We start from the raw sequence: 26,156 nt of genomic DNA, 5'->3' as shown, positions 1-26,156 counted from the left end.
GTCAATTTTACAAACTTCTGGCCAAAGTTCACTCCACGCACACTAACCCTTGCCCAAAATGTCACCCTGGTCGACGATAAGCACAAACTAGTCACATTTCACATCCGCTGACTTTTTCAATCAACTAAAAATATTAACCATCCAATTTAAGCTTATTCCTTGACAAAAATGCAACTAATCTGTTGATGAAGGGTCTAGGCCCGAAACGTCAGCCTCTCTGCTCCTATGATGCTGCTTGGCCTGCTGTGTTCATCCAGCCCTGCACCTTGTTGTCACTAATCTGTTTGTGTTAGATGACAATTTAGAGGTCAGTGATTGAAGCAAATGTGGTCACATATTATGATCTGAAAGAACCCTGAAGCAATAAAACCTAGAATAAGCAAGGTCTAAATATCAAGGTGTCATAACTTTGCTTCATTAAGTCAGCTTCATCAGATTGTCTTTAAGAAGGTTTCTTAAGAAACTAATCAATGTAAAAGTAAAATACATTTCCAATTCATTTACTGTTTATGAGTTATGACCGAGTTGAAAGCAGTTCATTAATAGCAAAGAAAATCACCAATCTCATTAATAATAAAAACATTTAAGATAGAGAGAGGGATAATTGATAAACTCATAACATTAGTATTTCCCTTAAGTGATATTGGTACAGCAGTAATTAAAGTAGCATTAGCCTTAATTAGAATTAGTAGGAGAAGCACTATTATGTACAAATGAGAAAAAGTGTACTGTGGACATTTAATGTCATATTTATATATTCCAATGTGCCCACGGAATTTGGATGGAACTAAACTTTTAAGTATTGTGAACTGTGAGGAAGATAATGCGAAACTTCAATGGGACAGGCAAGGGGATTGGTCTGTATTGGCAGATGAAAAGTAATGCAGAGAAATGTGGATTGACTCGCTATGGCATTATGGAACGAGGATAGCCATCTGAAAATAAACGGTATAAATTGTAACGGAGTGCAGGAACAAAGAGGGAGTATTTGTGAAAAAAAATCTCATGGCAGGACGGGTTAAGAGAATGATTAATGAAGTATATGGGATCACAGGTTTGAAGATAGGGGCTTAGGTACAAAAGCAATGAATGTGAGCATTGCTGCCATGGCCAGCATTTGTAGATTTTCAGAAAGTGGTGGTGAGCTGCTCATTTTGAACTACTGCAGCGCAGCTGTCATAGTTATATTCTACACACTGTTCACTCCTGGATAGTGTTGAACTTTTTGTGTTCTTGGAGCTGCACTTGTCCAGGCAAAGTGGATGGTATTCTATCACACCCCTGACTTGTGCCTTGCAAATGATGGATGAACTTTGGGGAATCAAGAGTGAATCACTTACCTCAGAATTCCTAGCCTCTGACCTGTTCTTGTCAGCACAGTATTCACAGGGACGTTGATGGTGGGGTTCAGTGATAGTGATGCCATTGAATTTCAAGCAGAGATGGTTAGAGTCTGTGTTTGTGGAGATGATCAGAGTACGTCATATGTGAGACATGAACATTGCTTGCTACGTATTACTATAAGCCTATATATAACTTAGATCTTTCTGCGTATAGAGTCATAGAGTTATACAGCATGGAACTTTGGTCCAACTCATCCATGCCAATCAGATATGCTAAACTGATCTAGTCCCGTTTGCCAGCATTTGGCCCACATCTCTCTAAACCCTTCCTATTCATGTACTTATCCAGATGCCTTTTTAATGTCAAAATTGTGCCTGCCTCCACCACTTCCTCTGGCAGCTCATTTCATACATGCACCCTCTGCATGAAAAAGTTGCCCTTTAGATCCCTTCTAAATATTTTCCCTCTCATTTTAAACATATACTCTCAAGTTTTGGATTCCCTTATCCTGGGAAAAAGACTTTGGCCACTGACCCTATCCATGCCCGTCATGATTTTAAGATCATCTCTCAATCTCCGACGCTCCGTAGAAAAAAGCCCCAGCCTCTTCAGCCTCTCCCCATAGCTGAAACCTTCGAATCCCAGAAACATCCTTGTAAATCTTTTCTGAATGCTTTTAAGTTTAACACCATCTTTCCTATAGCAGGGAGACCAGAATTGAATGTAATGTTCGAAAAAAGGCCTCACCAATTTCTTGCACAGCCACAATATGACATCCCAACTCCTATACTCAATGCACTGACCAATAAAGGCAAGAATGCCAAACACCTTCTTCATCACCCTGTCTACCTGCAGCTCCACTTCCAAGGAAATATGCACCTGCACCCCAGGGTGTCTTTGTTTGGCAATACTCCCCAAGACCATACCATTGACTGTCTAAGTCCTCCCCTGATTTGCCGTACCAAAATGCAACACCTCACATTTCTCTAAATAGAACTCTATCTGCCATTCCTTGGCCTATGATCAAGGACACCTCTTATCATGGACCCATTGTATTCTGACATAACCTTCTTCACTGTCCACTACCCCACTTTGCTGGTCACGGACCTCCAGTGCAAAAAACAACCCTATACGACCACCCTCTGTCTCCTATCTTCAAGTCAATTTTGTATCCAGTTAGCTAGCTCCCCCTGGATCCCATGTGACCTAACCAGTCTACCATGGGAACCTTGTTGAACGTTTTGCTGAAGTCCACATAGACAACATCTACTGCTCTGCCTTCATTGATCTTCTTTGCCACTGCATCAAAAAAGTCAGTCAAGTTAGTGAGACACGATTTCCATGGATTTGAGGTATTGTGAAGAGTGTTGAATGCTGTCCAATCATCAGTGAATATTCTCATTTCTGATGTTTTAATTGAAGGATATTGATAAAGCACTTATAGGTGGTTGAGCCTGAGACACTACTATTCTGAGAAATTCCTGCAATGATGTGCTAAAGAAGAGATTGTTGGTCCCCAACAACCAGAACCATCTTGCTTTGTAAAAACTGAAAGAACTGCAGATGCTGTAAATCAGGAACAAAAACAAAGTTGCTGGAAAAGCTCAGCAGGTCTGGCAGCATCTGTGAAGGAAAAAACAGAGTTAATGTTTCAGGTCCAGTGACCCTTCCTCAGAACTGATGGTGGCTGGGAAAATGTCAGTTTATATGATGTTCATATATGATGTCCATCTCACTTTGGAGTTCAGCTCTTTTGCATGAACCAAGGACATAATGAGGCCAGTTCACCCAAATGGCAAATTTCCACACAATCCCTTTAGCTAGATTCACAACAGTCTTGATGGCACAAATGCTCCAGTAACTCTTATCCAAGTCCTTTAATAAACCCAGTTAAATGGTGCATTCGGCTCTGACAAGACCTTTCCAATTCAAGATCCTGGCTTTGTGATCCGGCCTTCAGCTTTGTGTCCAATTTAATAATACAGGATCAGGGAATGAGACCGTGAGCAGGTTGGGGGTTTGAGGCTGCAGGGAACTTGACAGGGCAGATGGTGAGAGGTTGCTCCCCCTTGTGGGAAAGATTAGAACTACAGGACAGAATTGGAAATAAAGGGGTCACTCATTTAAGACAAAGATAGAGAGAATCTTTTCCCAGCAGACATTACTGTCTGATTTTTACCTCAATTATAACAATTATAACAGGATCATTGTTATTCCATTATGAAAAAAAATCCATTGTGTCACAAACTACCATAATTATGCCACAGAGGGCAAAACATCTGATGTAAACCCATCTCCCTGTTGTCTAGTCTGAAATGAAAACTCAAATAATTTTTGCTTCAAATATGCTGGTTTTTTCCCCTTATTGGGAACCCACAAGCAGTGGCTCCAGAGCAGCTGTAAGAGCGGTAGTCACCTACGAATGCTTTAAATTGTCTAGATGCAGATTTATATCATCCTCTGCTATTCCTATTCCAGCCATCTGATGGAGCCTGTGCACCCTTCTACAACTTGTATTCACTAAAATCATTATTTTGAGGACATACGTTCTTGCTATAACAATATTATGTTTATACAGCATCAGTGATGTAATAAAACCTTCCAAAGTATCTCACAGGGTGGTAGTGGACAATAAAATGTAACACCATAAGGGGGCTATTAGATAAGGTGACCAAAGTCTGATCGAAGAATTGATTTTAAGGAGTGTCCTTAAGAAGGAAATTGAGTTAGAGAGGTGGAGGAGGAGTTTGCAAACTTAGAGCCTTGTCAGTTGAAGGCAACATCACCAATAATGGCTTAATTAAGATCAAAGGTTCTCAAAAGTTCAGACTTAGAGAATCACAGGGCTGTCAGACTGTTATGGGATTGGCAGAGGTTCCAGGGATGGAAGAAGGCAAGGCCATGGAGGGATCTGAATATAAAAGGATAATTTTAAAATCAAGGCAAGACTTCTCCAGTACAGGTCAGTGAGCACCACGGTGATAGATGAATGGATTGATGTTGGTTAGGACACCAGAGAGTTTTGGATCATCTCAAGTTTTCAGAGCGTAGAAGATTGAATATTTTCCAATAGTGTGTTGAAATACTCAAATCTCAAGGTAACAATGATGTGAATGAGGGTTTCAGTAGCAGGGAAGCTGAGGGCTGCAGGCATGAACAATCTATGGAGGTGGGAACATGTGGTCTTTGCACGGGGGCAAGTATGACTCTACGGTTGTAAATAGTTTCGCTCAGCCTCAGCCAATTGGCAGGGAGATGGTGTTAGTCAGAGCTTGTGATGGAAACTGAAGGTCATGGTTTCAGCTTCCCAATATTTAATTGAAAGACATTTCCATTCAATAATCTGAAATTTTACACACATAGGAAGGTCCAATGGAGATGGTGGTGAAGTAGATCTGGGTGTTATCGACATATATGTGGAAAATGACATGTTTTCAGATGACGTGATCAAGGTGCAGCATGTAGATGAGAAATAGAAGTGGACCATGTAGATTCTTGAGGGACACCAGGGATAAATGTGCTATTGCAGATGATTCTCCACCTATGCGTTTATAAAGAAAGATGTAACCAAACCTGTGTTATATCCACCCAGCAAAATGCTGGTGGAGATCTATTGGAAAAGGATAGTGTAATTAACTATGTTAAAGACTGCAGACAGGCTACGAAGGATGAGGAGGAATCAACAAACTTTGTCAGCCTCACATAGGAAATTGTGACTCTAAAGAGCTTTGATTCTGTAGAGGGGCGGAAACATGCCTGGAGGGATAAATGGATGTGAATTTAGAAGGTAACAACATGTTCAAGGGTTTTGGAGTGGAAAGAGAGGATAGAGATTGGGCAATAGTTATAAAGAACAAAGGAATCAAAGGTTTTTTTTTCGAGGAGGTAATGATGAGAGCAGATTTGAAGAAGTGGGGGACAGAACCTGAGGAAAGAGGACTGTAAACAATGTCAGCCAACATGGAAGCCATGTTGGAAAGGAAAGTTCAATGGTGAGAAGTTTAGTGAGAATAGGGTCAAGGCAGTGGGAGGTGAGTCTTACGGACCGAGGGATACAAGGGTGTTTACCATATGAATATTGATCAATTAAATAGATTATATATATTTATGAGGTGCTTATTTTTGCTGATCAAGGTGAGGGTAGGGGCCAGGTGTTAAAAAAATAATTCTCAGGAAAGAAGTCAGATGCTATTTTTATAATCATGGTTGACTGTGGAATAGTGATCAGTTCCATAGATAACAGCAGCTCCCAATTACACTGTAACTGAACATGAGTTCTTAATAATTGAAAGAATTATAGAATATTTGATTCTATCATCTGTCATAGTCAATAATAATACATTAACTTGAATCTCGAAATGGACTTTGAACGTATTCATTGTTTACTAAAAAAATGTTGCACATAAATCAAACAATAAAAAGAATGCGCGCTGGAAACTCGAAGCAGCCAATTCTGAAAACAAAACCAAGCTGTTCAGCTTTTGTGGACAGAGGACCTTCAATATGGATTCTGCATCAGAACTTAGAACTTGTTCAAAAATTGTTCACCTCATTCTTTCTTGTATGATTTGTAAGTTTAAAAATTGGAATACTGCTACATGTTATCCATCTGTACATGATGTAGACATATCAATTCTCTTTCACTGTGTGGAGCACTCATAGTTACAATGTAATTAAAGCAGAATCCTCCACTCTTACAAGACCCCACTCTAGCTCAAGCAGTGATTAATCTAATAAACAATGGGAATGCTATGACAGAGAGTGAAATATTCCAAACTGTAACCTTTTTCCAGTCTTTGGATATGTGATAATGTGTGTGAAAGATGTATCATGTTTTAAACCTCTGGGACAAATGAGAGATAATAAAATATGTTCATTATCTTAAAATTCACATGCTTGTACTGGAATAATTTAGGTTTGGACTATTCGCTTGGAGGATAGGAAAAAACACACAAACTAAGCTCACAAATTAGAATGCTTTGATCACAGACACCAATAAAGCATATAAACTCTGTCCATTACATCACTCCTAATATGCAGCTAGGTGGCTGCTGGTATCTATCCAGAGGAATTATGCAAATCCAATGCCAGCATAGGGTATTCTACAGAAATAGTGTACTAATGTAAAATCTTTGCTCTTTCATGCAAATTAACTTGAATGGCTGTAAGCGATCAGCAATAAGTCCTGTTAGTAATGTGTCCAGATTTAGGAAGCATATCTTCCTGAGTAGTAATGTACTTATCTTGCAGTTTTAATTCCCAAAAGAGAATAGGAAAGAAATGAACGCAATTTTTTTCTGCAATTTATCATTAAATTTTCAGTCCAAAATGAGGCCATGCAGCCCATCGTTTCTACAAAAATACTACCAATTAGCTTTAGAGCAGTAAGACTATTATTTTCTGGGTCTGTAGATTAAGGCACAGAGATGGCCTTTAGTAAAGTGATGTGCTCTTCTTGCTGGATGTGAGAGATTACGGAGAACTAGATGAGAACATGAATAGGAAGGGTTTAGAGGGATATGGGCCAAATGCTGGCAAATGGGACTAGGTTAATTTAGGATATCTGGTCGGCATAGACAAGTTGGACCAAAGGGTCTGAATCCATGCTGTACAACACTATGACTCTAACCTAACAACTTTGACATTTGTCCCTATCTCTGCAAAAGTTTTATTTTTCTCTTTGCTTTTGATAGTTACAGTTGAATCTTTTTTTCCCTTTGCAGATTTTAAAAATCATATCTGAGATGTAGATGTCACTGTGAGATCAGCTTTTTTGCTGATACCCCCAAGTGCTGGCAGACAATTCTGGCATTTTGACCCAATCGTGCTGGAAGGAATAATGATATATTTTCAAATCGGGATGGTGTGTCACTTGGAGGGTAACATGTAGGTCATGATGCTCCAGTGTGCCTACAGTTCTATTTATCTGAGTGGTGGAACTTTGGGAGATGCCTTTGAAGAAATCTGAGTGAGCTGTTGCACAGCATGTTGTAGATGGCCACTTTGTGTCAGTGTGTTACATCCAGGTGAGAAGGGGGAACTGGCTCCCCTCTTCTGAACCTCTGTTGGCAGTTGCAACAAATATTTTTGTTACTTTTATTACTGTGCAACTATCATATTTTAATTTCAACATAATTTGGTAGGAAGTGAAGCAGCCAATCACCATGGCTTTCTTGTTATAGAGTCATAAAAACAGACCCTTCAGTCCAAACAGTCCACACTGAACATAATCCCAAACTAAACTGTTTCCACCTGCCTGCTCTTAGCCCATATTCCTCCAAACCTTTCCTGTTCATGTACTTATCCAAATGTCTTTTAAACATTGTAATTGTACAGACATCCACCACTTCCTCAGGAAGTTCATTCAAAATGCGAACCACCCTCTGTGTAAAAAAAATTGCCTTTCATGTCTTTTTAAAATCTCTCTCTTCTAAACTTAAAAATGTGCCACCTAGTCTTGAAATACTCCATCCTACGGAAGAGACAACTACCATTAACTCTATCTATACCCCTCACTATTTTATAAACTTCCATAAGGTTGCCTGTCAACCTCCTATGCTCCAGTGAAAAGAAGTCTCAGCCTATCCAGCTTTTCTTTACAACTGAAACCTTCAGGCCTGGCAACATCCTGGTAAATCTCTTATGAACGCTCTCCAGCTTAATAATATCCTTCCTATAATTGGGCGACCAGAACTGGACACAGTATTCCAGAAGAAGCCTCACCAATGTCCTGTACAACCTCATCATGACTTCCCAACTCATACACTCAAAGGACTGAGCAATGAAGACATGCAAGCCAAATGCCTTTTTATCCACCCTGTCTATGTGTGATGCAAACTTCAAAGAATTATGTACCTGAATCCCTTGGTGCCTCTGTTCTACAAAACTACCCACGACCCTACCATTATATAAGCACCACCCTTGTTTGTTGTACCAAAATGCAATACCTCACATTCATCTGGATTGAACTAAAAGGAATTTTACAACCTACTAACCCCAAGAAAATGTAATAAAATTGTGACAGTAAAACAGGCAATAACAGCAAAAAATAGGCTAGAGAAAGAAAAACTATTACCACTGGTTGTGGATTCTAGAACTTGGGGGAATTCTCTGAGAATTAGGGCCAGTCTGTTCAGGACCCTCTAGCTTATAGACCTGGCGCTTGGAAACAGCTAGTCTACAACACCCCATCATGGACAACCCTTTGCACTGGTAAGATGGCCAGTTTTGAGTAGACTCTTTCACCAGCTGATGCTTAGCAGCCCAGGGAACTGGTAGTGAAGCACTGAGTCCTATATTACAGAGCCTGCCAGGGATGCACCACATCGCAAACCACAAATTCTAGCTGTGCCTAATTCCTTGGTATCATATGGAGTGGATTGGAAACTAATTTTAATGATGCTGGGAACATCAGGATGGATCATCTCCTTGCCACTTCTGGCAGCAGATAAGATTGAATCTTGCCTATTTTCACTAGAGTGCTGAGCTGCCACAGTCCAGGATGTCTACTTTATTTCATCGCCAAGGGGATTGAAACATTCCACAAAGGTTTCACGCTGACATCAATGGAGCGCCTTTCATTTTAAATGGAAGTGTACTTTGGCAGTTTTGAAACTCCATTGTGAGGACTGCTGTTTGACGCACACCTCAACACGCTCCCTTGCTCCCCGCCCCCGGGCTTGCTTTACCGAATTTCCAAATTTCAGCAAAGACAGGAGATTCCCGGCGTAGCCTGAACAGGGAAAGCGATGAGAGACTGACCATCATCACCTGCATTGGCAACAAACGGGATGGTGGGTCATACACACACCATTTCACATTATTGTGATTTTTCATTGTAAAAACGTTGTCAGAGTACGCACAAAACTAAAGTTAACCATTTATTGTCGTCAAATGCGCCGCTATTTAATAACACTGCTTTTAAAATAATGTTGACCTCTGTCCGCATTATTGACCGATGTGACAGCTGCAATGTTTTTGTTTGTGGAATTAACTGCAGGAACCAGTCTTTGCTGGAAACTGGAGTGCTTGAAGTGGTTAATGTGTGTGTGTGGCGGGGCGGGGGGGGGGTGTGTGTGTCTCGGTATTGCTCTCACATCTCAGGCTGCACTTGGTTCTCCAGGTTCACTGCGAGCTGTTTCTGCTGGTGACCTTTCTCCTCCTCCTCCCTCTGCTGGACACCCGGAGTAGCCAAGCTGCTGCTGCCGCCGCCACCCCAGGGGGGCGATGAAGAGCCGCTGCAAACTTTGCCAACTCCTGTGCGGCGCAGGGAACCACGGCGCTGACATCTTCATGGTCGGGAAACGGGGCTCGGCACTCGCGGGGCCCCCGTCTGGTCGTCAGATCCTCTGCTGCAGACATCGACCAGGAAACAGGACGGCAGTGACCCGAGCAGAGAGCGGGGGCTGCGTGTCTGCAGCTCCAACCAAGTCTCCAGCAGCTTCTCAAACCAAACCCTCAACACTGGGATTGGCAGAAGGTTTCCCGCTGAGTGGTTGTGATTATTTTGCTAAGTGATGTGAAGGAGTAAGTAAAGAGTTAACAACACAACAACTCTGATAAGGAAGTGGACCTTTAGACCGAACCTGGGGAGTAAACATCCGCTGAAACTGCAAGATCCTGCGCGCGAAAAAAAAGAACAGCAGGTAGCACTAACCTTCACCCGCTTTGTGAGACGCCTGGAACAGATTAAAGAACTGTGTACATGACTTGGAGGGAGGGTGGCGAGTAACAGCAAATGTATATAAGCTTTGAAATCATCTGTAATAGCTGAGAAGTTTGGTGAGGCCCCTGCTTCTCCCAAAAGCTTTTGTTAATAAAGCTGTGTCTAACTCACTCACTACAGAATTATACTTGGTAATATTTTACCTACAACAGATGTGTTGTGCCCCTTAGACATCAAGAGCGGTAATGGTTACTGTGTTGTTCTGATTGCAGTTCCCTCACTGATATTGTCCAACACTTGCTCTGTATTGTATAGTCATCCAGCACACAACCGATAATCCGAAAAGAAAACACGTTGTGGTTTTGCAATGTAAACATGACCCCACTCGGTCTTTGTAATTAATCTCTTTTTCTCTGGTGTTGTTCAGACTTGACTCATTAAAGGCATAGTTAAGTATTGATTGGAGATGCAATATCAGTTTATTCTTTCGATTTTGTAAAGCGGCGCGGTAAAAATCCGTGAAGAGACGGGAGTGGACCAAAAATTGCCAACTCACCTCCTTCCTTTTGCTATAACAAGGTGTAGAGCTGGATGGACACAGCATTTGTGAAGAAGGGTCTAGGCCCGAAACATTCCTGCTCCTCTGATGCTGCTTGGCCTGCTGTGTTCATCCAACTCCACACCTTGTTGTCTCAGATTCTCCAGCATCTGCAGTTCCTACTATCTCTCCTTCCTTTTGCTGACTGCCTGAGGTTGCAAACCATGTTGAAACAGCCCTTAAACTGTCCAACACGTGGATCCCTTCTGTTTGCAGTTTACGCGACAAGTTAACAACAGAGTAGATGCTAGCTCGGCAATGTGGCAGGAGCATTAACTCAGCAATCTAACCAGTCAAATAACTACTGAGATTCAAAACGCTGACGCTACCTTAACGGGGTTTGTAACCTACACTCAAGTAGAACGTCTGCTAAAATGAAGTCTCTGGAAAGGCACGCATTTGATTTTGACATCCTTACCATTATAAACAGCTTCGATTACAAACCTGAGACACTGACACAAAAGCAATTTGATTCCAGGCTCACAAGCTGGAAATTACCCGGCTGTTAATGCAGAGCTTGGATTTTTATTGGCATATAGCCTGGCAAGTTTACCAACTACGAGGCCCAGATGGGAGACACCTTTATGCAGATTTAAACAGCGCCAGAGACAGCAGCTGACAGAGAGAGAGCAACAATCCCTTGGCTTGCTGCTCAAAGTACTTCTGTGGGTGACATTGATGAAAATGACTCTCTTCCACTCTCGGGGTGAAGGCATAGCTGGCTGTACAGACCGATGCGGCTTCCACAGACTCTGCCACACTTGGGGCATAGGGTGGTCGTGGGAAGAAGTCAATGGGGGCGTTGGTGTGGTAGTGCAGTCCTTACATTGTTTTCGCCTGGCTTCTGTTTTTTCCCAACGGCAAGTCTCGAGGTATGCGATGCCCTCCCGGACACCCCTCCTCCACTTTAGACGGTCTTGGGCCAGCGGTTCCCAACTGTTGGCAGGAATGCCACACTTCGCCAGTGAGGCCTTGAGGATATCCCTGATGCATTTCCTCTATCCACCTGGCACTTGCCTGCCATTTCCAAGCTGGGAGTAGAGCACCGACTTGGGGGAGTCTCATGCCCATCCAATCAAGAATGGTCAGTGCCTCAATGCTGGGGATGTTGGCCTGTTTGAGGATGCTGCATCTGTCTTCCCAGTGGATTTGCAGGTAGCGTTGGTGGTACTGCTGCAATGCCTTGAGGTGTCTGTCGTGCACAGTCTACATCTCAGGGCCAAACAGGAGTGCAGGAACCACTATAGCTCTGTGAACCATGATCTTGATGTCAGTATTTTTTAAAATTCATTCATGGGATGAGGGCATCACTAGCTAGACCAGCATTTATTGTCCATCCCTAATTGCCCACAGGGTAGTTAAGAGTCAATCACATTGCTGTGGGTCTGGAATCATATGTAGGCTAGACCAGGTAAGGATGGCAGACTTCCTTCCCTAAAGGGCATTGGTGAACCAGGTAGGTTTTTCCTGATAATCGGCAATGGATTCATGCTTATCATTCGACTCTTAATTCCAGGTTTTTTATTCAAATTCCACCATCTGTTATGGTGGGATTCAAACTTGTGTCCACAGAACATTACCTGGGTCTATGGGTTAACAGTCTAGTGATAACACCACTAGATAGTTGCCTGCCCCTAAAGATCTGATGTTGTTGTCCTCAAACACCTTTTTCCTCAGGTGGCCGAAGGCTGCGTTAACACACTGGAGATGATTTGCTGGATCTCTTCATCAATAGCTGCTTTGGTCGACAGGACACTCTCCACATATTGGAAGTGACCAATAGCCTACAAGACCTCCACATGGACCTTGATGATTAGGGATTCGCTCTGCAATGCCAGGGCAGGTTGGTGGAGGAACTTCATCTTGCGGATATTCAGGGTGAGACCCAAGGTCTCATAAATAGCCGTTATCTTCCAAGGTTCTATAGACTCTAGAACAGTTCCTACACATTGGAGGATAGCTAATGTAACGCCACAGTTTAAAAAGGGAGGTGGAGAGAAAACAGGGGATCGTTGACTAGTGAGTCTGATTGTGGTAGTCCGCAAGATGCTGAAGTCCACTATCAAGGAATTAACAGCAGAGCACTTTGAGAACAGTGGTAGAAACAGACACACGCAGCATGAATTTATGAAAGGGAAATCATGCTTGACAAATCTTTTGGAATTCTTCAAGGATGTAATGAGTTATCAGGGAGCCAATGATTGTGGTTTATTTGGACTATCAGAAGGCTTTTGACAAAGTTCCACATAAGAGATTAATGTGTAAAACTAAATTGCATAGGATTGGATTAAGTGTATTGAGATGGATTAAAAAAATTGGTTAGCAGACAGGAAACAAAGAGCAGGAACAATTTTTTTTCTGAATGGCAGGCAGTGACTAGTTGGGCGGCACAAGTATAAGTACTAGGCCGCTAGGTATTCACAATATATGTTAATGATTTACGTAAAGTAACGAAATGTAATGTCACAAAATCGCAGTTGACACAGGTGAACTATGAGGGGAATACAGAGATGTTGCAGTGTGAGTTGGACAAACCAACTGAGTGGTAAGTACATGGCAGGTGTAGTTTAATATGGATAAATGTGAGGTTAAAGGCAGATTAGTATTTGAATGGCTGTAATTTGAAGGATTTAAATGGTCACTGAGACCCAAGTGTCCTTGAGCACCAGTCGCTGAAAGTAAGCGCACAACTGCAGCAGGAACTAATGAAGACAAACTGTATGTTGGCCTTTAAAGCAAGAGGATTCAGGTACAAGAACAAGGATGTCTTGCTGCAATTACACAGAGCATCGATGAGGCTACACCTAGAATGTGTGTGTAGTTTTAGTCTCCTTACCTGAGGAAGAATGTTCTTGCGATAGAGGGAGTACAGCAAAGTTACCAAGTTGATTCCTGGAATGGCAGGACTGAAGTATAAAGAGAAGTTCAGTTGGTTACGACTGTATTCACTAATTTAGAAGAATGAAAGATGTGTGCAAGAAACCTATTAAGTTCTAATAGGCCTAGACTATTAGATGAAGGAAGGATGTTCCCAATGTGGGGGAGGCCAGAACCAGGGGTCATAGCTTAAGGGTAAGGGTAAGCTTTCAGGGCTGAGATAAGGAGAAATTTCCTCACACAAAGGTGGTGAATCTGTGGAATTCACTACCATAGAAAGTGATTGAGGTCAAAATATTGTGTTTTCAAGGAGATAGATATAGCTCATATGACTACAGGGATACGGGAAGAGAACGGATTAAGGTATTGAGGCTGATGATCTGCCATGATCACACTGAATGGTAGAGAAGGCTTGAGGGATTGAATTGCCTACTGTTGTTCCTATGTTTCTACAGCAACCATTGGTGGAGCACTAAGTATCAGGGGTGCTCAAGAGGTCAAAATTAGAACTCAGATATTGTGGATGGTTTTGGAGCTGAAAAATTCAAATAAAAGGGTTTGAGGCCATGACAGTATTTGAAATCAAGGATGTTAAAAAATCAAGGTGTTAATTTATTGAGAACCAATATAAATTAGCAAGGACAACGGGATGATGGGTGAAGGAACTTGAAGCAAGTTAGGGCATTAACAATAGAAGCTTTGGGTGTCCTCAAGTTTACAGAGTACAGAATGTGGGAAGTCAGCCACAAGTGCATTGTAACTTCTAAATGTGACTGTTCCAAAGATGTGTATTAGAATTTCAATAGCAGATGAGCTGTCAGGAATTGGGTCAAGTCCTGCTACTGATCTGAAAATAGTCAATCTTAGTAATGGTGTAAAGGTATGGCCAGAATCTCTTCTCAGTCTCAAATTTCACAGAAGGTTGCAATCGTTCTGGTTCAATCTCAGACCATTGCTAGGGAGAAGGGGTGAGTTAATGGTTAGAAATCTGAGTTTGTAGCTGGAAAAATACATTTGTATCAGGGAACAAAGACAATGGCTCTAGTCTTGCTAATATTTAACTGGAGGAAACTTCTTCACATCCAATACGAGAAAAGTGGCAGAATTGAAGGAGGTAATGGTAAAAGGTGAGCTTTCATGCAGCATGCCTGTCCCTGAGCAAATACTACGTGCCCTGCTCTTTCATTGTATATTTCAATTTTTTTGTGCTATTAAAATTTTGTTCGCCATTGTAGGCAGTGTATTACAGATTATAACAATTCTATCTTAAGGATGGTGTGCATGTGTGTAGTCAAACTAGGGTAAAGACTCATTGACCAAATTCTATTGTGCCCCGCTCCAATCAGTGGGTCAGCTTCCCTAGTTTACATTATCCTTTTTTGCAGGTTTATACTTGCAGTCAGTAGCATTAACTACCTAACAGCCAAAAGCAGCACAGAACCATGTTTTAGGACTCTCCAATCAATCACTAAATGTACTCTCCCCTCCCTATGGCTAGCCCATCATGCTAAATGAATAAGTTCACCAATGAACCTGTATTTTATCATGACCCAGTATGTTATGAAACTGGATACAAACCGTTCAAATAGTCTCAGCAAATCATATGACCTTTAGCACTGTCTGAAACTCAAAATGCTGTCTCTCGTGAAGACCTAGTTAAATACGGCCATTTACGGCTATGCTGGAAATTCGTATGTCCACTTGTTTAAGGATCGATCAATACAAAACAACTAAAGAATTCCAGGCAACCCGTGTCCCTGTTTTCATCCTGGACAAAAATGAATATAGAAATTTAATGTGTGTAAGGCAAATGTGAATAGATCCCATTAACCTTCCATTCTATAATGATGGTTTGCCTCGTCTAAAAGTAGACTGGCTGCCTCAAACTCTAAATGTGTCAAACAATAACATGATGATTGGAATCAAAATACATACCAGCCTTTGGAATAAAAGGTCTTCAAACTTGTGGAAATCACATGAGAAAGCCAGCTTGTTGCCTGCCTTTGCATCAGCTGGAAGCAGTTCTGCAGAGTTCCACCTAAATTCATTGAATTGTAAGTGATCTAAGCAATCAATGTAGTAAGTAGCACAATTCGAAAATGGGGCAATGCTAACGGAAAGGACTCGCACAACCTGTTCCAACATAGAGTTTACTGGAAACCAACCACTTGGAAATTCAACTGTAAGAAATCTCTCAGTTTACAGACAATTCTTCACATTGAGACCTTCACTTCAAATTTAAAGCATCAAATTTAACAAAGAAGCTACAGACCTACCACAAAAGAAACTGAGATAATTATAACTGTTACAGTATATTACCTTGATGCATATCTAATCTTTCTGTAAGAATATACGTGAGAGAGATGAGTGAGTGAAATGTTGCCTTATTTTCAAGGTAAGTGGAAGAGAATAAATAACCTTTATTTTAAAACTCAAAAAGCTCGCTTTTGGAATTATTTAATTGAGAGATACTGTCAAGGGTACAAAAGCCTTTGACATACAAATATATTGATCATTGGCAATAAAGGCACTTTCTGTCCAAGGCATCGGATACAAATTGTGTTCTGACCCAAGCATCCCCAATATACTTGGTCCATGATTCTTTTTGGTTTAAAAATTCAAAAAGTTTATTTTGTTGAAGGATTGTCTTTATGAGAAGTGTTGATTAGCTGCAACCCTTGAAGCTTTTGAGTCAAATGCCAACCTACATCTATGTTCTGTTTTATTCAGTGGGCTTTGAAATGCCTAACCCCAACGGACAGGTATTCAAATTTGGAAATGATCCAGAAAGAAGCAATACTGTTAAGAACCACGCAATCCAAATTTTCAAGCGTGTAACATTCAAAAATAACAAATGACTAACTGTGTATTTTAACTGTAAAGTAGGACTAAGTTATCCAGATTTTGTGGACCAGATTGCCTACATCCCTGATTTATATTATCCTTCTTTGCAAGTGTTCTATATTTACATTACATATTACATGTGAGGAAAACAGATATTGTACATCTGTATGTTTCATTCTCTGTCAACAACCAGATGAAGCTACCAGATTTAAACTGTCATTAGTTTTTCAATTACATTGTTAGCAGCCACTTAAAAATTATATATTTTTACAAGAATTTTAACATGGTAAAATATCCTGAGAAACTTCATGAAAGCAGAATCAGCAATAAACTGACATCAAGTCAAAGGGGAGAGTAGAGAACAGATGACCAAAAATTACAAAATGAGTTTTGGTAAGCATCTTAAAGGAGAGGGGGACAGAGAAGTTTAGGGAGAAAAATGCATTGCTGTCAGTACAGAGAACTGAATGCACAGTGGGCAGTGATGCAAATGGACATGTCTGTTTGTAAGAGGCCACAATAACAGGAAAGTAGAGTTATAAATAGTAGTATTATAAATATTGTAGGGATGAGGAAAGGATGAACCCCTGATTGGATTTTAACATCAGTTCGAGAGTGGGATGGAGTTGGATGTTATGGAAGAAAGTAGGTTTTCTTTGCAATAAAGAGAATATAGTGCTGGAATTTCGACCTAAGAGTGAAGAGTTTGTGGTGAGGATCCAAGTTGCTCCTCTCTCCCACGTTTAACAGGACAAGTTGTCTATTCATGGAAATCGGATAAATGGGCTAAAACATATACATGAGGGGGACCAGGCAGGGTCAAGACAGAGGTAAAGTTGTGTGTCATCAATGCGGAATCTGTTTGCAGACAATGCAATTGAAGTATGGCATATACAATGGTCACAGGTAGGAAACACCGTGCACAGATGCTTGGGGTATGCCAGAGATAGTAGCATAAAAGTTAGGCAAGAAGACACTGCAGGGGAACAATTGGCTCTGGCTGAATAGATAAAATGGATCCAGGTGAGGTTTACATGATTTCACCTTCTATTGCCAGCCACTAAAGGAAAACTAACAGAGGAAGTGATTGGTCACAATAATTGCAACCATCTTCCTTTAATGTTAGGTATGACAGTTTACTGTCTCATTATGTCTTATGCATAAATTACAAGTTCATTTTACAGAAAGAATTCTCACCTTTTAGAAACATCTCTTTTGGACATTACTAAAGAGCAAGCCAGGTTCACCATCAATGTTTTAAAACTGCTTATTTTCTATACCTTTGGAAATATATATTGAGAGAGAGAGATCTTAATACATTTGTAGAAATATTATCCCAGTATTTGGTTAAATATACTAGAGAGATGTTCTAATATAAATATTCTCAATTTGAAATATAATTTTGCATGTAAGAACTGGCCAGTTATTTACACAAGATAATAAATCTGATATTTTTTACACCATTTGATATGTACACCATGGACTTTACTGCCATAACGATTATGTAAGGTATTTAGATGCCAAATGAAAACACTGCTTGATGTATTTTGTATTTCAGTGGTGCTTTGGAAAATGAATGTTAGGGCAATAAATCCTTTAAGTATCAAACTGCAAACTAAACAGTTATGTATGAAGGTTATAACTGGTTATTGCTAATGTAGTTACTCATCATAACTTTAAATTAGCAACTTGTAGTAATTAGAAACTATTTTCAAAATACAAAAACTATTTTTATTATAAATTGTTACACTGCCAAATAAATACGCTAAACTTATTTATTTCTATATTCTATTTATAATGATTGCTGTATGATTTACTTTGAATTCGTAAAACCATTCGCCTTGCATAGAAGTCTCTGTATTCATCAGGAAGCTCTTCCAGTGTTTTTAAGGCTCGGTCTAAAATCTGCATAGCTCTTGAGGCTGCCACAGGGTCCTTGTTTCCATAGGTGTCTGTTTTATCATAGCAGTTTACAGGAAGGTGTTTCCAAAATACATTCACTCCCACTCCAAACTCTTTCGCAATAGTGTTATGAAACCACAGTGCTGAGAGAGAAATGCAATCAGTAATTCAGATGATTATTTACATGAAAATTACAAAGAACAATTCACATGAAAGCATATTAAATCAGTATAAGTTATGAACTGTGAATCAAATTAATACCCAATATTAAATTCTTTTTAAGATAATCATTAAAGTGGTATGTATTGGTTCAGTTATATAACCATTATAAAATGCAGTAAGGTCCTGTTTTGTCAGACAACAACAAATATAAACGAAGTTCTCTTATATGTGCCTGATAAAATGGGCACCTGCATTGTGAATTTGTGGAAGGTAAGTGGTATGTTGGCCTTCATAGCGAGAGGATTCACATACAGCAGTAGGAATGTTATGCTGCAACTGTACAGGGCATTGTTAAGACCATATCTGGAGTATTGTGTAGTATTGGTCTCCTTATCTCAGAAAGGATGTTCTAGCTATTGAGGGAGTGCAACAAAAGTTTACCAGACTGATTCCTGGGATGTTGGGACTGATATACTAGGAGACACTGGATTGGCTAGGACTATATTCACTAAAGTTTAGAAGAATGAGGGGAGATCTCATTGAAACTGGAAAATAAGATTAGACAGGGCAGATCCAGGAAGAATGTTCCTGATGATCACAGAGTTTAGAATCAGGGTTGACAGTCTAAGGATAAAGGATAGGTGTTTTAGGACAGAAATAAGGAGGAATTTCTTCACCCAGAGAGCAGTGAGCCTGGGGAATTATCTGCCACAGAAAACTGTTTAGGCCGATCACTGACGACTTTCAAGAAAGATGTAAATATGGCTTGAAGACTAAAAAGATCAATGGATATGGGGAGGAAGCAGGAACATGGTACCGAGTTGGATAATTAGCCATGATCATATTGACTGAAAAAGCAGGCTCAAAGGGCTGAACAGCCTACTTCTGCTTGCATTTTTAAAAAAATCAACCTGTTCAGAGATGTTATTACACAGCTCTGGAACAAATGTGACTTGAATCTGGCCTCAGAGGTAGGGAGACTACGGACGCACCACAAGAACCCTACTCCTGCTCACATGTACAGGAATTCATGTTTCCATGAAATCTGAATACAATTAGGTCTGTTCCAACTTCTGAAATCCAATTATTGTCTAGGGGTGAAGGTGTGTTTCAGTTGGTGAATGGCAACAATTTTTTAAATGGAGGAATTTCTTCGTTCTTTGACCTGCACTGTTTCTCACCAGTATTCTTTTGCATTCAGAACTGCCTAGTGTCTAAAAGGCTCAGCTGCCACCATTGAGTTTGGGATCCCTATTTTAAGTGGGGATGAAAATCAGATTTCGTCTTGGAAACTTTTATCTGGTGGGGCAGAAACCCATTTGGAAACCTATTAAAAGCACATCAGGTTTGAGAGTTCATAAAGAAAATGTAAAGCCTGCTGTGGAATCAGGAACATTCTGAAAGGTAACTGTGAGATGTTTTGACACTTTTAAATGTCATTATTCCAGTGCTATGTTGTAATATAGGTGGGATTTTAATGCAGTGATGCATCATTGGAATTAGTCCTGCAAAGGTACGTTGACCCTTATATTGCCCAGCATGGTGTAATTGTGCATTGCAGTACTTTTCTAAAGTAGCAAACACTATAATGTAAAATAAAATGTCCTCTAAAGCCTTGTTTTTCATGTTTTCTCTGTGGAGAGTTAATGTTTTGAGTCTGATATGACTCTTCTTTGGAACTGTTATTTCTTAATCCAAGAGTTTGGTTCAGAAGCTCTGAATTAGCCAGTTACTTGACGGGCAATGTTAGATTTGATAAATGGGAGACAGATTCTTTCATACAGAACTGAGAAAATAGGTTCTTTTACTTGATATGAGAGAAAACAACGTAAAGGCTAACAGATTTTTGCAAATGAAGAAATGCAGTATGTTAAAATGCAGTATGTTAAAAATATGAGTAACCTATTTAAAGTTTAAATAAAATGGTGGCCAAAGGTTCTGAAATTTTCCACCTGTGTCAGTGAAAGTGTTCAGAGATAGGACCGAATGGCACCATGTGACCTGATTTAGTGTAACATGTTTACAAGACAATATCCTCTAAAAGATGGATGCTAGTTTGAAGTGTTGTCATGCTGCAGTGTAGGAAGATGTCGCTGCCAATTTGCAGATAGCAAGGACATGATCAGACAATATATGTTTATTTGTGTTAGTTAGGAATAATCATTGGGCATGATAATTAGCCAATTTCCTTGATCTTTTCGAATATTGCCATAGGATTCTTTACATCCAATTATGGGAGCAGATGTGACCTCAGCTTAATACCTGACCTGAATGACAGCATTTCTGACAGCTCCTCAAACAATCCTGTAGTCTAATGTAATCCTGGATGCCCAAGCCTCTGGAATGAGCTGAACCCATTGATCTTTTGAATCAGAGACAAGAGTGACATCTTCATTATTTAGTTAATTTTAACAGCAGTACAATGCTTCCTATCATCTACTGTTAATAATAATGATAGAAGGATTCACTAATGTTGTGGTAGTTGATTTTGAGACAAAATACCTGGAATGAAAAGCACATCTCCTGGATCTAATTGACATTCATAGCACTGAGCTTTGGCAAATTGTGGATATTTTCTTAGATCAGGATTGTCCACATCCAAGACCTCAGACTTATCCCCTGTGCAAAATTAGGAAACAAAGTGATGATGGCAGTGTATTATTAAACTATAACAATCAATTAATCAATTTAAAAATCAATTATTTATTTTGAGGAATTTTTAACATTTTAAAATTTCAGTCTACGCATGGATTGATTTTGATCTCATAGATTGTACATTTTACCACTGAAACAGGAAATAATATCAGAACTGTATAGATATCATTACTGGTGCATCACATATCAATTGTGAAAGCAGCAAGTTGCATAAATGAATGTGGGTTAGGAAATCCTTAAGAGGGAAATACTTCTTGTCTATGTACTCAATGGTATTTACCAGATTGCATTTGTGATTTTTTTAGATTGCTGGGATATCTTTTGGCCTGCTTTAAATAATGATCTTATTGGCTCTAACATTCAATGCTTGTAAGAAATGTATTCCTATTTCCCTTTCTTTTGCTACTCATTCTTTTGCCATGTTCATTTCATTAAAAATGCTTCCACTGAGTCAAAGAGACAAAGTCCTGATAAAGTTATGCAATGATTTTATCACCATTGCCAATTGTTACTGTTAATAAACAACAATAGCTTAAAAAAAATGACCAAAAGAACTTGGCCATTCTGCATTTAATGCCTGTTTCACCATGTCTGCCTCCTAACTCCACATATCTGTCTGCCTTTGCTCCATATTCTTTAATACTCTTGCCAAGCAAAGGTCCGTTGATCTCAGATTTAAAATTCATATTTAGCCGACATCCAATGCATTTTATGGGAAAGAGCTCAAAATATATTACTCTTTGTGTGATAAAGTGTTTCTTAAATTCACTTCCCAGTGGCCTGGCTTGGACTTTAAGGTCCCATTGACCTAAATACTCCCCCACCGCTGGGGGGAGAAAAGCTCCTCTCTACTTACCCTATAATTTTCTTTCAAAATCCTAGACAAAATCATTCCTCAACTGTACAATATTCTCGTGCATACGAGCATAGTTGACATAATGTCTTCAAATAACCTAGCCCTTAGAGTCCGATAACATGTTGATGAATCTGCATTACCCTCCAAAGGCCAACTTATTGTTTCAAAGATGTGATGCTGTGTACAGTTCTCCTCGTGCTTTATGTAGATGCAACAAAACATCACCTTCCTTTATATTCTACACTTAGCTGAGCCTAGTTATAAAGTTTAACGTTCCATTAGCCTTTGTAATTTCAGTTTTGTACCTGTTACATGTTAATGAACTGTGTACATGGATTCCTAAATTGTTTTTAACTACCACCTTTCCTAACTTTTCATCATTTAAAGGTACTCGAATCTGTCTTTTCTAGTGCAAAATAGATGACCTCATCCATATCTGTGTTGAAATCCACCTGCAATAGTCTTGTTCACTCTTTCAATGCATTAACATTTCTTTGTAATTTTATGCATTCATACCACTTACTCATGCTGTGATATGTTACTGGGTTACCCAAGTCATTAATTAAAAAAAGTGAATAACTGATGCCCCAGCACAGATCTTTGTGGACTAGAGATTCAGCAAATAAGTTTTAGAAGAAGTCAGAAACTGAGCCAGTCAAATAATTCCCCAAATTATAGCAATACACTTTGAATTCAAAATGTTTTGGGGAAAAAAAAAGATGCCATCCTCTGTATGATTCTCTATAGTATCCTTGATATCCAAAAGACACATATCCTGAACAAAAGTAGCTGAATAAGTTAGATTTGGAGGAGTGAACAGAGAAAAAAACAGAAACAATGCATTAGGAGTAAAACCAGTACAGAGGATAGGTTCTGTCTTCACATGGTATAAAAAGATACTGAATGCATCTTTTAGGGCTAGCAGGTGAATTAGATTCCCAAACAAAATCCACTTAGGGTAAATATTTTATCAGAAATATTTCTTCTGATCAAATTTGCTTCATTGCAAACGAAGGGGATTATGTGATGATGTAACTGTATTTATAGGAGGATAAGCTCCTCTTAGTAGATTCTAATTATATAAGAATACACAACTTTATATTGATCATTATCAATTACTGTCATTGCATGGCAGTGAAAATTAGAGCAATTTTTTTAAAAAATTAAAGAATGAGAACAGCTGTCTCAGTAACAGTGAATTGAAAACACTTGACAAGCACTTTGTTCTTATAACTGGTGTTCGACTTTTACATGAATATTCAACAAAAATCATGCATGTTAAGCAGATGGAACTAATTATCCCTTACAGCATCAGCTACAATCATTAAACTTTCTAGTTCTGGCAAGATATGTAAATTACACTTGATGATACTTAACTTAGGATGAGTTTTTAACAGCCCCTGCAAGATCTGAGAAAATAGAGTGGTCCAGTTTACCGTCAAGGATGAGCTGGAATTCAGAGATCCCACCGTGAGCATGGCTCTCCATATTCTTGTGGGGGTCTGGTTGGATTTGTACATGCCGAATTCACAGCACCAGTGGACAATTTACATCATCAGCTGTTTTCATGGAAATGGGATTATGGTAGCCCAGGAGTGTGAAATGCCGAGTGTGCTGAATAATGGTAGTTCTGAACTTTGGCATTTGTTTGGATAGCCCGTTGATCTGGATACTTTTGCGAGTTGGAGTGGAGTGAGAGAGGAGGCAGAGGAGGAGAAGAGAAGAGGTAGTACTCTTTGGTGGAGGTCACCCTTAGGTGCCCTTTGGGGTCAGTCTGATGCCCTTTGGAATTGTTAAAAGTACTCATAAATGTACGTAAACTGTGCATAAACCCGTCAAAATGTCTGAAGCACCTGTTAACAGGACCTGTGAAAGGGTATTGTCAAAAGTTTCAACAGGATCAGTCTAAGGGAGCTGTAAAAACTGTCAGGAAGACCTGTGAAAAGGAACTATCAAGTTAATTAAATGTCCTACTCTTTAAATCTCCAAAAAAAACCTGAAATGTTAGATAAAACAGTTGCTTGTTAATTCACTCTGTCTGACAGAAGCTGGAAGTCTTCCTTACTGGATTACTGCTGCTTCACTGATTTCATAACCATCTTTTATCACAGTAGACTGCCTGCAATTTCTCAGTTTCACTGACAGTTACAAGTGATAACACATTCTTTGATGTGGTGCTTTGAATTTCAATGCCTGAAATAAAGGATTGTACATTTGAATGCGATATTTTTTTATCATAAGGCCATAAAGAGAAAAAATGCAGCTGGTCATTTACAAACAAATGAGATTTTCTTTCAATATAATTATGTTGACAACAGGCGTTTAAAACGTAATTTGTACTGAGGTCTGCACACAGACCATAGAACCGTACAGCACAGGAACAGGCCCTTCATCCACCACGTCTACACCATTCACGATGTCATTCTAAACTAGTCCCTTCTGCCTGCACATCATCTGTATCCCTCTCTTCTCTGCCCCTTTTGTCTGTCTGTCTAAATGCCCCTTAAACGTTGCTAATATCTCTGCTTCAACCACCTTCCCTGGCGGCACATTCTAAGTATCTGCTACCCTCTTTGTACAAAAGTTGCCTTGCACATCTCCTTTAAACTTTTTCCCTCTCACCTATGCCCCCTAGTATTTGACATTTCCATCCTGGGGAAAAAAATACTCTTGACTCTTGTCTTTGAGCGGACCTACCCTTTTCATACCTAATCTCTTGCTCCTAATAGATGTATAAAATGCCTTGGGCTTCTACCTAGTCCTCCTTGCTAAGGACATTTAATGGCCCCTTTTAGCTCTCCTGATGAGATTCTTCCTGATTTCTTTAAATTCCCCATGAGCCTTTTCTGATTTTTGTTTCTTAAACTTTAAATATATTTCCTTTTTCTTTCTCATCATCCAAAGTTCCAGAATCTTGCCATCCTTATCTTTCATCCTCGTAAGAATATGCTGGTCCTGAACTCTGGTCAACTGACCCAACATGTCAAGTGTGGATTTACCCTCAAACAGCTGCCCTCAGTCTAATTTCTCCAGTTCCCGCATAATACTGTTGCCGTTAGCCTTCCCCCACTTTAGCATTTTCACCCAAGGACCAGTCCAATCTTTATCTATAACTATCCAATAACATGGTGGATACTAGGGGAGTTGGCATGGTACATATAAGGGCAAAGGACAGTGGATGGCACAGGTTACCATGACTTGAAACTAATTTGGGGGTTTGGGTTGACATGGAGGGTATGAGGGGCATAGCTGTGCATGGGGTTTGAGCGAGAATTAGGGGAGTTAGGGTTGGAGGAATGTTTCATGTTTTCTATTGTTGTTTTAATTTTTAGGCATAGTGCCAGGTCCTGACATAGGCTTTCTGCCCGTCCCACTTAAATACCTGGCAGTCCTCTGTTCTTTTAAGGTCATCCACCCTGATTTCTAATCTAAACTTTACCCTCTGACTGAAAATCTGATATCTGGCAGCCACTTTTAAAGGTTGGGTGCACAGAGCCAGGAACTCTTCCAAACAGAGAGCAAGAATGTATTCCTTTTAATGTCTTACTACATGTCTTACCTGTTAGGTACAAATAAGGTGCATCCTGAGGACTGAAGAGTATCACTCGCTTCCTGCCTGTTATTTGGATCAAAAGGTTATCCATAACCTACAGCAGATAACAGCACATTGTAAATAATTATTTTAGGAAGATAGAGATTCAGTTTTATTTCATTGTGACTGCAGCTTCAAGAAGGTTCTGTCCACTGAGTTTCTAGATAAATTGTATATTTAGTATTCGTGGAGAATGATTTTCACAGTATCTTGGAGGCTGTATTTTGCTGTGACTTTTCCTGCTTTTAAAATGAAAAGAAAAGCCATTCTCTAACAAACTAGGATACGATGATCACCCAAAGATCTGCTGAGAAATGAAGACAATGTTCAGCAAATGCAGCTGAGAAGTCAGAAATTAGAAGATGTTCCCTGTGATGTCACTGCTGAAGATTTTCAAGCAGCAATTCTGGTTAAAGAAATAGGCAGAGGAATAATCAAACATGCAGGTTTGTTTGGGAAGACAGCTACAAGCGCAGGTAGCTATATCTGACATTTAACAAGCAGTGACTAGAACCTGAACTGGGAGGGGAGGAAGTCAGCCACCAAACGATGCTGATACAACGCTGAAGATATTTTTTAATCAACTTGTTGAGAGATGTTAAGACACGCTTCTAAACAGGTGGGACTTGAATTCAGGCCTCCTGGCTCAGGGACAAGGACA

The 26,156-nt window shown here is 39.8% G+C and overlaps 1 protein-coding gene across 5 annotated transcripts in view; it reads right to left on the bottom strand.

Moving 5' to 3' along the window:
* Nucleotides 1-11,075: 11,075 nt before the first annotated feature.
* The window catches only part of tyw5 (tRNA-yW synthesizing protein 5), a 29,434-nt gene continuing 14,353 nt past the window's right edge, over nt 11,076-26,156 (bottom strand). For 2 of the 5 annotated variants that reach the window (XM_048598604.1, XM_048598607.1), the window contains 3 exons: nt 25,463-25,550; nt 20,895-21,011; nt 18,037-18,373 (listed from right to left, as the gene is read on the bottom strand). In XM_048598604.1, coding sequence (XP_048454561.1) covers nt 18,117-18,373; nt 20,895-21,011; nt 25,463-25,550 — 462 coding nt within the window. In that variant the 3' untranslated portion in view covers nt 18,037-18,116. Of the gene's footprint in view, nt 12,568-13,443; nt 13,514-15,419; nt 15,523-15,782; nt 17,609-18,036; nt 18,374-20,659; nt 20,755-20,894; nt 21,012-25,462; nt 25,551-26,156 lie in introns of those variants that run through there. The other 3 variants (XR_007262414.1, XM_048598606.1, XM_048598608.1) reach the window with 3 other exon arrangements.

Source organism: Rhincodon typus, chromosome 7 (genome assembly GCF_021869965.1).
Source record: "Rhincodon typus isolate 14 chromosome 7, sRhiTyp1.1, whole genome shotgun sequence".
Classification (NCBI taxonomy): Eukaryota; Metazoa; Chordata; class Chondrichthyes; order Orectolobiformes; family Rhincodontidae; genus Rhincodon; species Rhincodon typus.
The sequence above is the reverse complement of the archived record's forward strand: the minus strand, read 5'-3'. Positions and strand labels throughout refer to the sequence as shown.